This window comes from Egretta garzetta, unplaced genomic scaffold (genome assembly GCF_000687185.1).
Source record: "Egretta garzetta isolate BGI_Z169 unplaced genomic scaffold, ASM68718v1 scaffold510, whole genome shotgun sequence".
NCBI classification, from domain to species: Eukaryota; Metazoa; Chordata; class Aves; order Pelecaniformes; family Ardeidae; genus Egretta; species Egretta garzetta.
Window position 1 is genome coordinate 189,660 of NW_009258477.1, and position 13,889 is coordinate 203,548.

At 48.1% G+C, this 13,889-nt stretch overlaps 1 protein-coding gene across 12 annotated transcripts in view; it reads right to left on the reverse strand.

Moving 5' to 3' along the window:
* The window catches only part of LOC104130499 (dystrobrevin beta), a 138,067-nt gene that overhangs the window by 100,880 nt on the left and 23,298 nt on the right, over positions 1–13,889 (reverse strand). For 10 of the 12 annotated variants that reach the window (XM_035899127.1, XM_035899163.1, XM_035899124.1 and 7 more), the window contains 3 exons: positions 12,402–12,482; positions 10,265–10,478; positions 4,456–4,541 (listed from right to left, as the gene is read on the reverse strand). In XM_035899127.1, the coding sequence (XP_035755020.1) occupies positions 4,456–4,541; positions 10,265–10,478; positions 12,402–12,482 (381 nt within the window). The remainder of the gene's footprint in view (positions 1–4,455; positions 4,542–10,264; positions 10,479–12,401; positions 12,483–13,889) is intronic. The other 2 variants (XM_035899149.1, XM_035899144.1) reach the window with 1 other exon arrangement.

Below are 13,889 nucleotides of genomic sequence, written 5' to 3' on the forward strand. Positions count from 1 at the left end.
TCCTTCGGGGAGGGAGGGGCCCAACCCTGACCCCAGCACTCGAGGGGCGGCCCCCCCAGTGCCCAGCACAGGGGCACGCTCCCTGCCCTGCTCCTGCTGGCCACACCACTCCTGAGACAAGCCAGGATGCCACTGGCCTTCATTTTTGGTTCCTTTTAGCCAATCTTCTACTCATGCAAAGACCCCACCTTTCATCCAACTTTTAAATGTCTTCAAGCATTTGATAAGGGACCTTCCTGAATGCCTTTCAGAAATCCAAGAAGTCTGTATCAGCCAGAACTCCTCTGACCATTATTTTTTTTTTGCCTCCTTTACTAAACTCCTATGTTTTATAAGGCACCCCTTCACAAAAGCCATTTGCCCCAACAATAAAATCTCATTTATCCATGTGTCAACTAATTCTATTCTTTATTACTAACAGCTTGCCCAGACGACGTGCCAGGTATGCAGGCCCACAGCTCCCCACATCTCCCCTCCCAAACTTCACGTGACATTTTCTTCCTCCCGCTCCCTTGCCCCTTAGGAAGCTTTCAAAAAGATGGGTAACCAACAGTCAATAGTTCAGCTATTTTATTGCTTTTCTTGAGCTCTGGTGATACTCAGAAGCTTACTCTGCTAACGACACACTGCCTTCGGAAGGTTTACAAGACCCTGCTATCCTGAACCTCAGATTTTCTCCACATCCCACAGAAAGCTGTGCTATGACCTTGTCTGAAAAGCCAACAGCCTGACTCTATCCTGGTTTAGAGAAAGCTTTTCCCCTCCTGCACAATTTCCTGTGCTCATAAAAATCTCAAAGTAGCCAAAATCCCCTTTTCCTGGACAATTTTGTTAATCACGTGCTGAGACTCTGCCTCTGTGTCTAACCTTGCGTGTGGCACTGTGGGCGTTTTAGGGAACAGCAGCGAGCGGGTTCCAGTCTTTAAGTTTCCCTCCAACGACGCAGAGACAACAAGGAGCGCGCGAGGGGACAGAGGAGCATCCGGAAGGGACGGGAGCGTCCACAGCTCATGGGGCACGTGAAGGAAGAGCCAGGACCTTACAGAGCAGTGCCCAGTCAGCAGTGCTGTTACAGATCAAGGAATTTTTCTTTCTCGGTTGACTCATACAACAACAAAACCCTCGCCAAGGTTTTAGATAAGTGCGGCCAACAGCCCGTACTGTCACAAGAACTAGCCCAGAAACACCTACAACTCTACAGCTGCCTGAGAGGAGGCTGTAGGGAGGTAGGGGTCGGCCTCTTCTCCCTGGGAACAGATGATGGGACGAGGGGGAATGGTTTGAAGCTGCACCAGGGCAGGTTTAGGCTAGACATTAGGAAAAACTTCTTCACCGAAAGGGTCGTCAGGCTCTGGAATGGGCTGTCTGGGGAGGTGGTGGAGTCCCCATCCCTGGAGGGATTTAAAAGAAGGAGAGATGAGGTGCTTAGGGCCAGGGTTTAGTGGTGGGATGGCAGGGTTAGGTTAAAGGTTGGACTCAATGATCTCAAAGGTCTTTTCCAACCAAAGTGATTCTATGATCAGCTGCTGGGAGGTCAGTGCGAGCGACGTACTGAAAAGGCAACGAGAGGAACAGAGCTTTAACATCAAATTAAACGAGACAGAAGTGCTACTGTCCAAATCACGTCAGACATAGTCACACCCCCTTTGAAAATGATGATCCACATCCAAGCAGAAGTGTCCCCAGAATAAAAAAAAAGGAGAGCAGATCCTGGAAGAAAGATCCCAGGATTACAAAGCAAACTCAAGGTCAGCTGATAAGATATGAGAAAGGCTAAGTAAAAGGCACAGCAGCCAGAACAGAACACAGCTATAAACAGCAGCACCCGTCCGGGAAAGTAGTCAAAAGCCTTTCCTCAAACGCATAGGAGCATTGGCTAAGAATTTTTATAAAGAAGAAAGTTACAGCGGTAAAGGAAACAGGTGCCAATAGAACAGGAAAAAGAAAAAGGAAGCTTCAGATGCTGTGAAGGAAAGCAGATGTTAGGAAAAGGCAGAGAAAGAGAACGGGCAGTACATTAAATGCACAAATTTTAAATTTTAAGACTAGACACGCCTGTTCAATAGGACTATTAAACGAGGTGTCCTTACAGAATCCCAGCATGGCCGGGGCTGGCAGGGCCCCCGGGAGCTCACCCAGTGCCACCCCCCTGCTCAAGCAGGCTCACCCAGAGCAGGGGGCACAGGACAGCAGCCAGGCGGGGGTTGAAGATCTCCAGAGAAGGAGACTCCACAGCCCCCCTGGGCAGCCTGAGCCAGGGCTCGGGCACCCTCACAGTCAACAAGTTCTTCCTCACGTTCAACTGGAACCTCTTCTGCTTCAGGTTGTGCCCATGGCCCCTTGGCCTGGTGCTGGGCACCACTGGGAAGAGTCTGGCTCCGTCCCCGTGACCCCCACCCTTGAGATATTTGGAGGTGGTGATGAGATCCCCTCTCAGCCTTCTCTTCTCCAGGCTGAACAAGCCCAGCTCCCTCAGCCTTTCCTCCTAGGGGAGATGCTCCAGTCCCCCCATCAGCCTTGTTGCTCTGCCAGGGCTAGAGCTTTGGGGTTAGGATATTTTTCCCGTACAAAAGGCAGTTGGATGCGTGCCCGCCCTCCCTACAATGCTCCAGCACCCTTAGCGTAGCTGCCGTGCTGCTCTGGCCATGCCGGCCCGAGGAGGCTGGAGCAGCTCCAGCGTGGCCGGGGCAAAGTCCCAGGGGCATCTTGTGGGGATGGGACGTGCGGAGGGAGGGCGAGGGCAGGGCTGAGGGAGCACCCCCTTGCCTGCCAGAGCTCCTCGGTCCCATCATGCGTGGGGTGGTCAGGGCAGTGTGTTTGGGGTGCAGGAGCACCCCGCATCAGGTAGGGTCAGACCACCTGCTGGTCACGCTCCTCTTGATGCACCCCAGGATGCCCTTGGCCTTCTTGGCACCAAGGGCACCCTGCTGGCTCATAGCCACCTTGTCCCCCACCAGGACCCCCAGGTCCCTCTGGGCAGAGCTGCTTCCCAGCAGGTCAGCCCCCAGCCTGGACTGCTGCCTGGGGTTCCACCTCCCCTGCTTACCGTGAAAGCATCTCAGCTAGCCACCTTCTGAATCAATAACTTGAGACTTAATGAAGTTCCAGAGCGATATCCAGGCCTTTGTCTGAAAACATCGCAAGTTTACCGATTCCTGTAACATTTCACTCCAGCAGTTAATTGCCTTTTCCACTAAAAGGTCACACTGTCATTTTCTTCACGTGTTTCCATGTTGTCTTGCTAATTCTAGAAATACTGCTCCTGTTCTGTCCCAGGGCTGCGCTGAGCTGCTCCTCTACTGCAACCTCCTCAAATCTTACCCTAATTAAATCCAAAATGTAATCTTTTACTGAGGAGATATAGCCTCTTTTTCCCCCAGTGCATGATCTTGCATATTTTATAGAAGTAATGCATTTGTTAAAAATGCTTAAGAAGCCTTAAATAACTTGACATACATGCCCGTCCCCTTTATTTAACACTAATCTTCATCACCTGCTGCTTCGTTTTTAACCGGAGCACTTTATAGTTATCACCAGATAAAACCCCAGCATTTCCTGGTACTGAGACGCGCGCAGCCTTAAGATTAATATGTGCATGCACTGATTTCTCACTATCTGCTTATCAGACCTCATCATGCCGTTTCATTCCGCGCACTAGTATTACATTGCTAGTTTTAAAGCAAATATAATAAAGAAGCTTAACGAGGTAGAAAAGTCTAAAGAGTTCTTTACAGTGAATGACAATGATGGAGATCAGGAGGAATGAATTATTACAAGGTAACTTCCATAAAGGGAATTTAGGGTGAGGTGAAAACGAGAAGACCCAAACAGTAAAATCTGGCACTGACAGTACGATTGACTTCCCGGCTCTTCAGGGTGGCAACGAAAAGGAAACCCACCCTAAACCAGTCCCCCTTGCCATGAGGACGGACAGAAGAACAAGAATTACTAGGAAAGGACAAACCCAAAGTTTATGGATATCACTGATGCTCTGCTGATACAGCTCAGGGAAACAGGAAATGAAGGACGTAAGATTGATGAAAAGAGAATTAATAAAAAGTTAAAAAAATAAGAAGTGAGAAGCTGGAATTACAGAGTGAGAAGGTGAAGAGTGTGCCGCAGACGATAGACAGGAGCCCCCCGAGGTCCTCAAAACAGGGGAAGTGGCAACAAATTTGACCAGAAAAAATCAGACCTGAAGTTTTACGTTTCAAGAAAGCGCTGTAAACAAACCAAATGTACTCGCAAAGCCTGCTCAGTAATGAACTCGGCACGCCAAACGGCCAGCAGATGGCATGTGCGCCGAGAGCACTACCACAGCAGCTCCATTTCCATGTAAAGGTGCTGAATCAGCAAAAAAGTTGGCTTTCAGAACTTAATACAACAGAACGTATGCGGCCCGGAGCGGAAACAGAGTATTTCAGAAAAAGGTCTGATGTGCTTGAAAATACTTACATCTTAGTTTGTCCAGGATTTTACCGCCACACATTGTCGCTAACATGGCTTTCACTGAAAACACCGTCAACTTCCCGTGGCCCTCGCTGCGGGGAAACAACGACACGGTAAGTAACTATTACGTAGAACGGTAAGCAACAAAAATACCCGAGGCCTAGGAAGGAAATGCAGAAATGCCCTCCATTAACCACTAAGATCCACCAAAACTATTTAATATAGCAGGAAACCAGCAACAACACTAGCATTTTTAATACATTGGAAGAGTTAACAAATGTCTAATTGCAAATCACATTTTCTTGCAGAATTAGGACAAAGGCACAGATAAAGAGACTGTCATTTGTCTTGTTCATCCCAGAAGCATACTATAAAAAAGTAATGCATTATTCTTTTCATTAAAATACCTCTGTTCACTGTAAAACATCTATTTTTTCTTCTGCTACCCTTTGCTAGTTGCGATAAATTTTTACTCCTTGATTTAAACTCTGATGTTCAAGCACACATTTCGTTCTAAATGCAGTAACTGGCAGCTCACGGAGAAGCTGTACGGCATCCTGAATATACCGCGCAGAACAGGAATAGTGTGCGCAAGGTTTTATTCTGGTTTAATAAAGCTGCTGTGCTATTAGAACAGGTGGCACATTTGGGGAATCGCTTTCCCATATCAGCACGAGAAAAATCCATTTGTCTCCATGGAAGTATGGAAAGGCCCGTTCAGCGGGGGCGGGCGCGCAGAAGCAGCCAAGGGCGTTATTGCTGTTACCAGGAGGAGAGGCAAGGGTGAAACGAGGAGGGAAGCAAGCCACCGGCTCGCTGGGTTACGCGCAGCCCGGCTGGCCTCAGTAACAGCTTCTCCCAGCTCGGTGCTGGCCCAGAGGGCACGCATCCCACCTCCCTGGCTCCCGAAGGTCTCTATCGCCCGCCACAGCCACAACGGCAGGAGTCGGAGAACCTCCAACACACGGTATCAGACAGCCACAGCGTGGCAAGCTCAGCGCAACTCCACTCTTGCTGCGAGGCTGGCAGAACGTTAGTCTGGAGGTGCACAGGGCAGAAGATGTGTGTGCAATCGTGGGCAAGAGCCGGTGGAACTCTGAGCAGCTTCTTGGCAGACGGAAACGCACGGGGTCATTATCCTTCACCCTAACAGCGGCACGGGCTGATAAACCACCGGGGAAGTTAAAGTCACATATAAAAGCAGAAAAAGAATTAAAATACGTTCAAGTAACTGTAATTAAGTGTGTTGGGCAGATCATTTGTACTGTCATGGGAAATACGGCGATGGGGAAAATACACGATAAGCATTAGGGATTAGAAAACCTCTAGAACGCTTCTCAGCAGAAACAAGATGCTTGTTTAACATTTGCGCTTGGAAGACTAGCGCTTGGGAAGAGTCAAGAGTAAAATTATTTGAAGTAAATATTGGCTTACGGTATTGAGGCAGTGACAAGGTCTGATGTCGATGACAGACAAGGAACCAGATGGGGACATCAGGAAGTGACCAAATAACTTTTTTTTTCCTCCCGTTCCCACATTCAGAGCTAATCTGCAAACACCTTCTGGTAACACATGCTCCACAGCGAGGTAAAGGCTCTCAACCTTTCTCAGAAGCATCTCAAATATAATATGCTCTAATACAGACTCAGAGTGTCCTTCAAATATTCCCTCTGCAGAAGGGGCATCTCCCCCAGAGCTACAACTGCAGGAGGATGAGTGAAGAGGAATAGTGACTCTAAGGCCATCGCTCCGCTGACACCCAGCACCCTTCTAAAGCTGTTTAAAGGAGCTAAACAAAGGCAGAAACTAAACATGCTAGATATTTATTTCAAGCTGCTCTACAAAGGCTATGAAGTTAACCAGAAGGTGAAGATCTCAGCTATCCTGCTTTGTTTCTGTCTTCTCTCTTAGATGGCTCTTAAGGAGTAAGTTGGCACTATCTGTGTGTGTAAAAAAAAAAAAAAAAAAAAAAAAAAAAAAAAAGAAACCCAGCCTTGACTACCTCTGAAATCCGTTGTCTGAAAAGTTCATCCTCTTCAAGCCTTGACCACTTTTACCAGAGCAAGCCCTACCAGCTAACTCAGATTGCCCTAAGTTACCGTCTCAGTCCCCCTCCCCTTTTTCTTTTTAACAGACATTCATTTTCTCTCAAAAGAGAGTTCAGCTTTGAATTAATTTCCAGAAAAAACCAAGTGACTAAAGGCAGCAGTATCTCTTCACAGGACACAGTCTTACCCTTGGAAAGATCTCTTATGGTGCCTTCAGGTATTAGGCCTGCTTCTGTTGACATTCTGTTTACCAATCGAGACCAAAAACCCCAAACTTCTGCCCCTGCAATCTGGTAGAGGTGTAGTTGTTCAGCAACTTGCCAAAATCTATTTTGGTACCAATGCTATTCAATCTGCCGAATTCCCTACCAAAAGGGAAAAGGGCGAAACTTTCCATATGATTTTGAAACTCCTATAACAACCAGGAGTTCTCAGAACTGGAAACAGAACTGGGGGACTTGTTTAAAAAAGACTGGACCTGTGTACATGAGGCTTCTTCCAGTCGTCTGAAGAAAGCCTCAGCCTCTGCGTCTTCCTGACCAGGTGGTCCACAGCAGATGCCCACAGCCATGATGTCCCTGCCAGTCTGCCTGCTGAGCCTGGCTCAATCCCCAGCTGGCTCATCATGGTCCCCAGGCAGAGCTCCACGCTCTCCAGCCGCTCTCCATGAAAGGGCAACACCCCACCGTTGGTCCCTCCTAAAGAACCCACTGCAGCCCCCCAGTCATGCCAGCTCTCCCACCGTGTCCTCTCCACCGTCAATCCCTCCTAAAGAGCCCACTGCAGCGCCCTAGTCGTGCCAGCTCTCCCACCATGTCCTCTCCACCGTCAGTCCCTCCCAAAGAGCCCACTGCAGCCCCCCAGTCATGCCAGCTCTCCCACCGTGTCCTCTCCACCGTCAATCCCTCCTAAAGAGCCCACTGCAGCGCCCTAGTCGTGCCAGCTCTCCCACCATGTCCTCTCCACCGTCAGTCCCTCCCAAAGAGCCCACTGCAGCCCCCCAGTCATGCCAGCTCTCCCACCGTGTCCTCTCCACCGTCAATCCCTCCTAAAGAGCCCACTGCAGCGCCCTAGTCGTGCCAGCTCTCCCACCATGTCCTCTCCACCGTCAGTCCCTCCCAAAGAGCCCACTGCAGCCCCCCAGTCATGCCAGCTCTCCCACCGTGTCCTCTCCACCGTCAATCCCTCCTAAAGAGCCCACTGCAGCGCCCTAGTCGTGCCAGCTCTCCCACCATGTCCTCTCCACCGTCAGTCCCTCCCAAAGAGCCCACTGCAGCCCCCCAGTCATGCCAGCTCTCCCACCGTGTCCTCTCCACCGTCAATCCCTCCTAAAGAGCCCACTGCAGCGCCCTAGTCGTGCCAGCTCTCCCACCATGTCCTCTCCACCGTCAGTCCCTCCCAAAGAGCCCACTGCAGCCCCCCAGTCATGCCAGCTCTCCCACCGTGTCCTCTCCACCGTCAATCCCTCCTAAAGAGCCCACTGCAGCACCCCAGTTGTGCCAGCTCTCCCACCGTGTCCTCTCCAGAGGAATCGGACCCCTCGTGCCTCCTGTTTTCTCCCCAAGCTGTACACAGTACTGTACAGCCACTTCGGAGGCACCCGGTCACGCTGATTCACCAGAGAAGGCACGGGAGCTTTCTGCGTAACGCTGAGCTGTAGGTATTTCCTTACGTATACACACATGCCCCTTCCAGCTCTGCTGATTACGAGGTTCCTCCTGATCACATCGCTCCACACTTTGCTTGCCAATTCACCTCCTCGTTTGTTAGCTGGTCATCCTCTCCCCCCCCTTACTGCACGCTGCTTTATTACCAGCATACAGTGTGGTTTGATACCTACAATTTAAAAAGAAAAAAGAAATTGGAGCAACTAAACCTACTGTCAAATCAAATCTGATGTCTAGAAATGATGAAGTAAAAAGCTGACTGCTCTGAAACAGTCAAACGGGGTCAGGGAATGAGCTGTTACTCTGGGGTGCCAGTAACGGGTCAGGGACTTTGGAAAGCCATGAGAGGCTATTGGGAAAAACAGACCAGGAATAAACTGCAGCAAAGAACATCATGCCAAAGCCGTTCCTCCTCACAACTCACCACCGATGGGGTATGAGCCATCATTCCTGCACCGTGCCCAGTGGCGTTCTGCAGGTCCCAGCAAAGTGCTCACTGTGAGCATTTTCCACATCTACCCAACGTAACTCTCACTTAAATATTTCCATGGGGAGGACCCTAGTCAGATCTGTGACTGCTGTACCTGTTGGGTGGAACGCTAATGACTTTGTGATGTTACCACCAGCATCACCTTGTAAGAAGCTACGGGACAATGACCATTCAGGCAGCCACACAGCTACCCCAGTGATGCAATTCCAGGGCAGATGTGTACTTTTTTTTTTTTTAAATAAGTGTCTGCCATGTTGATGAGCTCCTGGAGAGGGAGCCTCAGCCCTACCTCTCCTCTTACTCTTGGTTCTCCCATTGCACAACCCAGAGCAGCATTCCAGCTCCTCTCTCAATCCCACGTGCCGGAGGAAGCTAAAGAGAAGCTGTTGTACTGTGCCGGGATTAAGCATGCTGCTTGGGTTCCAGGAGGCAGACACCTTGCAGGGTTGGGAGCTCTGGGGGAGGAAAACGTGTACCTAACTAAAGCCTCAATCTTTTGAGCCAGTCCCCCAAAATATGACCATTTCTGGTTTTAAATTCTGTGTTTTTTTAGTATGATCTGCCTCAGAATAACTCAACCCATCAGCTAACCCTTACAACTCATCTCGCAACTAATACCAAATCAGAATTAGACAGGAAAAATACACATTTGATTCTGCTGCCATAGCAGTCTTCCTGCTCTGAGCTTTGTGTTGTCTCCCCTTAGCGAGACAGGGGTTGTTCTGAATTCTTGGACTCTTCTGGGGAAAAACCTAGCTTCTGTTTGGTGACAATAAGAAGAGGTCACCTAAGGAAAGGAACATTACAAACAACAACTATTGCAGGTTGTCTTGGGCAAGACTCCTCACTCAGTCTCTGTGACAGCTTCCTGGCCACGAGCAGTTCTCTAGCGCTAGGAGAGAGAGCAAAAGCAGAAGATAGAGAAGACGGAAACAATAGCTGACTGCAAGAAAGAGAAGACAAAAAGAAAAAAGTGCTAAATAACAGTGGAAGATTTGCAGTTGCTACTCAGAGAGCCCACAAGGACACATCTACTCAAGAAGATTAGCAGACCCAACCCTGAAGAAAGAAACTGATAAAGCTGGACACAAGGAAAAGCCTCAACAGTGCCCTGAACAAGAAATCAAGCTTCTTCCAGCCCAGAAACGAGAATTAGCCTTTCTGGGGTCACAGCATGCTGGACAGCTGACTGTCAAAACAAGGTAGCATTAGAAAATGGTCTTGTTGATCACGACTCAGTGAACCGCTTTCACTTTTAAAACAGTGCTGCACCACCACGACGTTAACATTACGTTCTACCACAGTCTCCAGAACAGTTTCACTTCATCTTCAGTCCAGACACACAGCTTACAGCAGTCTGCAATTCCAGAAGGCACTAACTCGTCTTCCTTAAGAAAGCAATTTTTAAGACAAAGCATCGCTGCTGTGGCGATGTAAATCTCTGCAGGCACTACCATGGTATTAAATACATGTGTGTATCTGCGACAGACAATCTAATGACCTCGAGAAACAGCACGCGGACAGTTTGCTGGACTCATGCAGTTGTTGGCTGCATTCATCCAACTAAAAGAGAAAATTAGTTTAAGAATACAACTGGAGGAGTTACTAGCCTGTCGTACGCTGCTATCATGAAGTTGAGGAGGAGGCTGATGGATTGCTCTACACTGATCTGGTGAGTAGAAGGAAGGCGTTTGTTTAGCTGGTAGTAGATGGATGAAATGATTGTTTCTAGTCGAGACACGTTGATCTCTGTGTTATGATCCAAAGTGTTAAGGCCATTATCGCGGAAGGCTTCAATCATATTCCAGATATCAACAAGATGAACTAAAAATAAAGGAAAAAGAATTAACTTCTATTCTGCAATGCATGCAAGCTTACTTTTATGGTGCTGTTTCCAAATACTACGTTAGCTTTCATTTGGAATGAACAGTTACTTATTTGTGTTCAAAGCAAGAGGCAGACTCTTGATATTCATACTCGTAGTTCATGTCAGCTAGTTTAAAGTAACAGAGTGCCCAGACACCTCGCGTGCCTTTTATTCCACCCTTTGACATCTGGGTGCACTGACAGAAAAACGACAGAGAGGAGAAAAGCCATCTCCCATCGTCATGCCGAGTGTTTTAGCAGAGTTAGATAACTTCATTTGAGAAAGACATCGGCCGTATTCTAAATCCACTACAAATCAGTCACAATAATTTTGGACATCCTCACGCTGACTAGTCGTTGAGTATTGAAGGAGGAACTTGACATTCCAGTTAAACTGCGACTGTTTCCAGTTGATCCAGTTGCCAAGTCCATAATACTTTGTCCAAGTGCCATAGTGGGTCTAGAGCTCCAAAGTGTTCCCCTAAACTACCCTGCCGTATCTTAGCACATATCTAAGAAGTGTTAACAGTGGAGAGAAGAAGTTTTCCAAACCCACAGTAAGTGATCTTCAGAACCACATTAAATATTATTTTTAAATATTTCAAAGCTTGAAAGGTAGGCATGACAGTGGGAGAAGACACCTAAGGACCAGTAGCAATCCGTCAGTCCAAACTGGACATGATCCAGTAGTAACAAAGGACAGACTTACTTGCCAACTTCACAACTTCCGTTATCTTTCTTAACTTATAAAAAAGGGTCTGAAGGAAGAGCGCCATCTTTTACATTTCTTACATAAACCTCACCTTTGTATTTCTCACATAAAACCCACACAGCAAGAAAAGCCAAGCCACCTGTTCACACCAAGCGTATGCCCCTGGGTCACCCTGTGGTCCAGGCAAAGACCATAAATGCACAGCCCCATCTATACGTACACGTACAGTAAAGGTTATGCAAGGCATATGCGTGGCATCAGCGACTTGGGCCCACAGCATGCAATGCACTGTAACTAGCATTTCTTAATACCTCTTTATTGATTATGAGAGATTTTTTTAATTGAGAAGCGTGAATTACAGACAAGAACTAACACTTTTGCACGGGACTGAAGCAGCTGTAAGCCACCCAAACCAGAGGCACCCTCAGGCACACATCCCGGCGTCAGCTGCGCTATGTGCTTTGCAGCGTGCCATCGCACGTGTCCTCTGCAGGACTCCTCAGCTGTCCTCCCGTCCTCTTCCACACCAGACACCACTCTAATTCCACTCCACTGGGAGGAGGGACCTGTTCCCACCTACGTTAGCCTGTTCCGCTCTTTGCCTTGTCCAGTACAACAGTGGTAGCAGAACGAGAAGTGGTGTCACCTATGCACCCTTGGCTTAACCTTTGTTTTGGTGAGCTATCCGAGGCCAAAGGACCACAGAAGAGAATGAGAAAACTTACACTGACTAGTATGGGACAAACATAAAGAGCTCTTTACGGTTCCTACATTTCACATATGCCACCATGATCAGATCCAGATGCTTTCGCGCTAGCGACTCTATTCTGCATCGCCAAACTCATGCCTGTACCTAGCCGTCAGGGGTCTGCGGAACACCACGGTGGAACAGGAGCTCCAATAGCTCGAGGCCGCCCGCATCCAACACTTAGGGCAACTGAAAAGCTGGCCTGTATATTTTTTTGAAATGTTAAAATAATAAAACTGAAGATATCCCATTGGACAAAGATCGCCGCCTCTTTAATGATATATTTAATGTTTAGTTTAATAACAACTGCCACTGTCTGATAAAATGTTTGCTTTTACTATACTTAAAATTCATACAGGTAGAATATTTGAAACAATCATGCATGAGAAATTTTTGAGGATAAAGAGTAATTATAACTTACGATTACATCTTTTTTGTACAAACCGGAGTTTGCAGGCTGTTCGATACGTTGAAAGTCTGATGACATCAAAATTCTGTGCTCCTACGAATAAAAAGAAGTTTGTGTTTTTCTTTGCTCTGCAACATTCAGCTTGTCTGCGTGAGTTACTCCCAAAATGGTACGACCGTTTCTTCGCACACATCATCTTTGTCACAGGAACATGACAAAGATTTTCATTAGGTATTACCACATGGTAAAGTGATTTCCAGCAGCGTGTTATAAACTGGCCTAAGTCTGAGACTGGTATGAGCGCCTTGAAAGGAAGCAAGCGTTCAGTGGTGAGCAGGTAAGGACGAGGATTGCACTGAGGTTGGCTGGCACGTACACAAAATGTAAGAGAAAAGAAAAGGAGGGGTTGGTTCTCCTACCACATCTGCATCGCAGCCCTGGCAGGAGCACGCTTTTGGTCTCCCAAACAGGCCCAAATCATAGAATCCCAGAATGGTTTGGGTTGGCAAAGCCCTCTGAGCTCCCCCAGCCCAACCGTTCCCCTATCCCTGCCATCCCACCCCCAAACCCTGGCCCTCAGCACCGCCTCTGCCCGGCTGTTAAATCCCCCCAGGGCTGGGGACTCGACCCCTTCCCTGGGCAGCCCCTTCCAGCCCCTGACAGCCCCAAGGGGAAGGAATTGTTCCCCATGGCCAACCTCACCCTGCCCTGGCACAACTTCAGGTAAGAAGCTGAAGAAAAAGCACAGAAGAAGGAAAACAAATAAAAAAAAAAAAATAAAAAATCTTATCTTCACCACCAACCTCCCACTTCAAGATGCGTGTTATACCTTCAAACACCACCACATCAGGAAAGATGTGAACACTATTATCTGTCGCTAGCCTGTACCACATCCACCAGTTCCAGCAGTTACTCTGAACGTTACAAACTCGAGCAATCTCAGAAAGTTGTGTTAACCCTCTGCCAAACAGAGCTGCACACCTCCTGTACTGATCAGAGGTGATAAAAGATGTCAGGATGATAAATGATACTGAGTTAGAGTCCAGTATTGATCATTTCTCATCTGGAAGCAGACAACAAGTCTCAAGAACTGCATGAGCCAGACACCAACATGCCTTTTAAATGGCTCGCATTTCAACAGCGTTGGTGGCTACGTCCTCTAACCAACCAGTCCTAAGGTGCAGGCTGCAACAAGCCAGTTGCAGGTGGGCAATGGCGTGGACGCGCATGGCTCCTGCGCCTCTGGTACTGATCTGCTGCGGCCTTACACACTCCTCCCAAAAGCCAGAGCCTAGATGAACAGAGAAGGGAGAAATGGGGATGACTGTGACTTACAGAATCCAGGCTTCTAAAAGATACTTAAACACAGAAAGCCAAATCCGCATCCTCCCGGAGAAGGCACCCGACTGCTGTATCCGGGGGGTCCTGCTCAAAGGTGGTAACTTATTCCCTCCTACATTCTGAATTCAGAAACCAACTTGCAAATACCTCATTTGAATT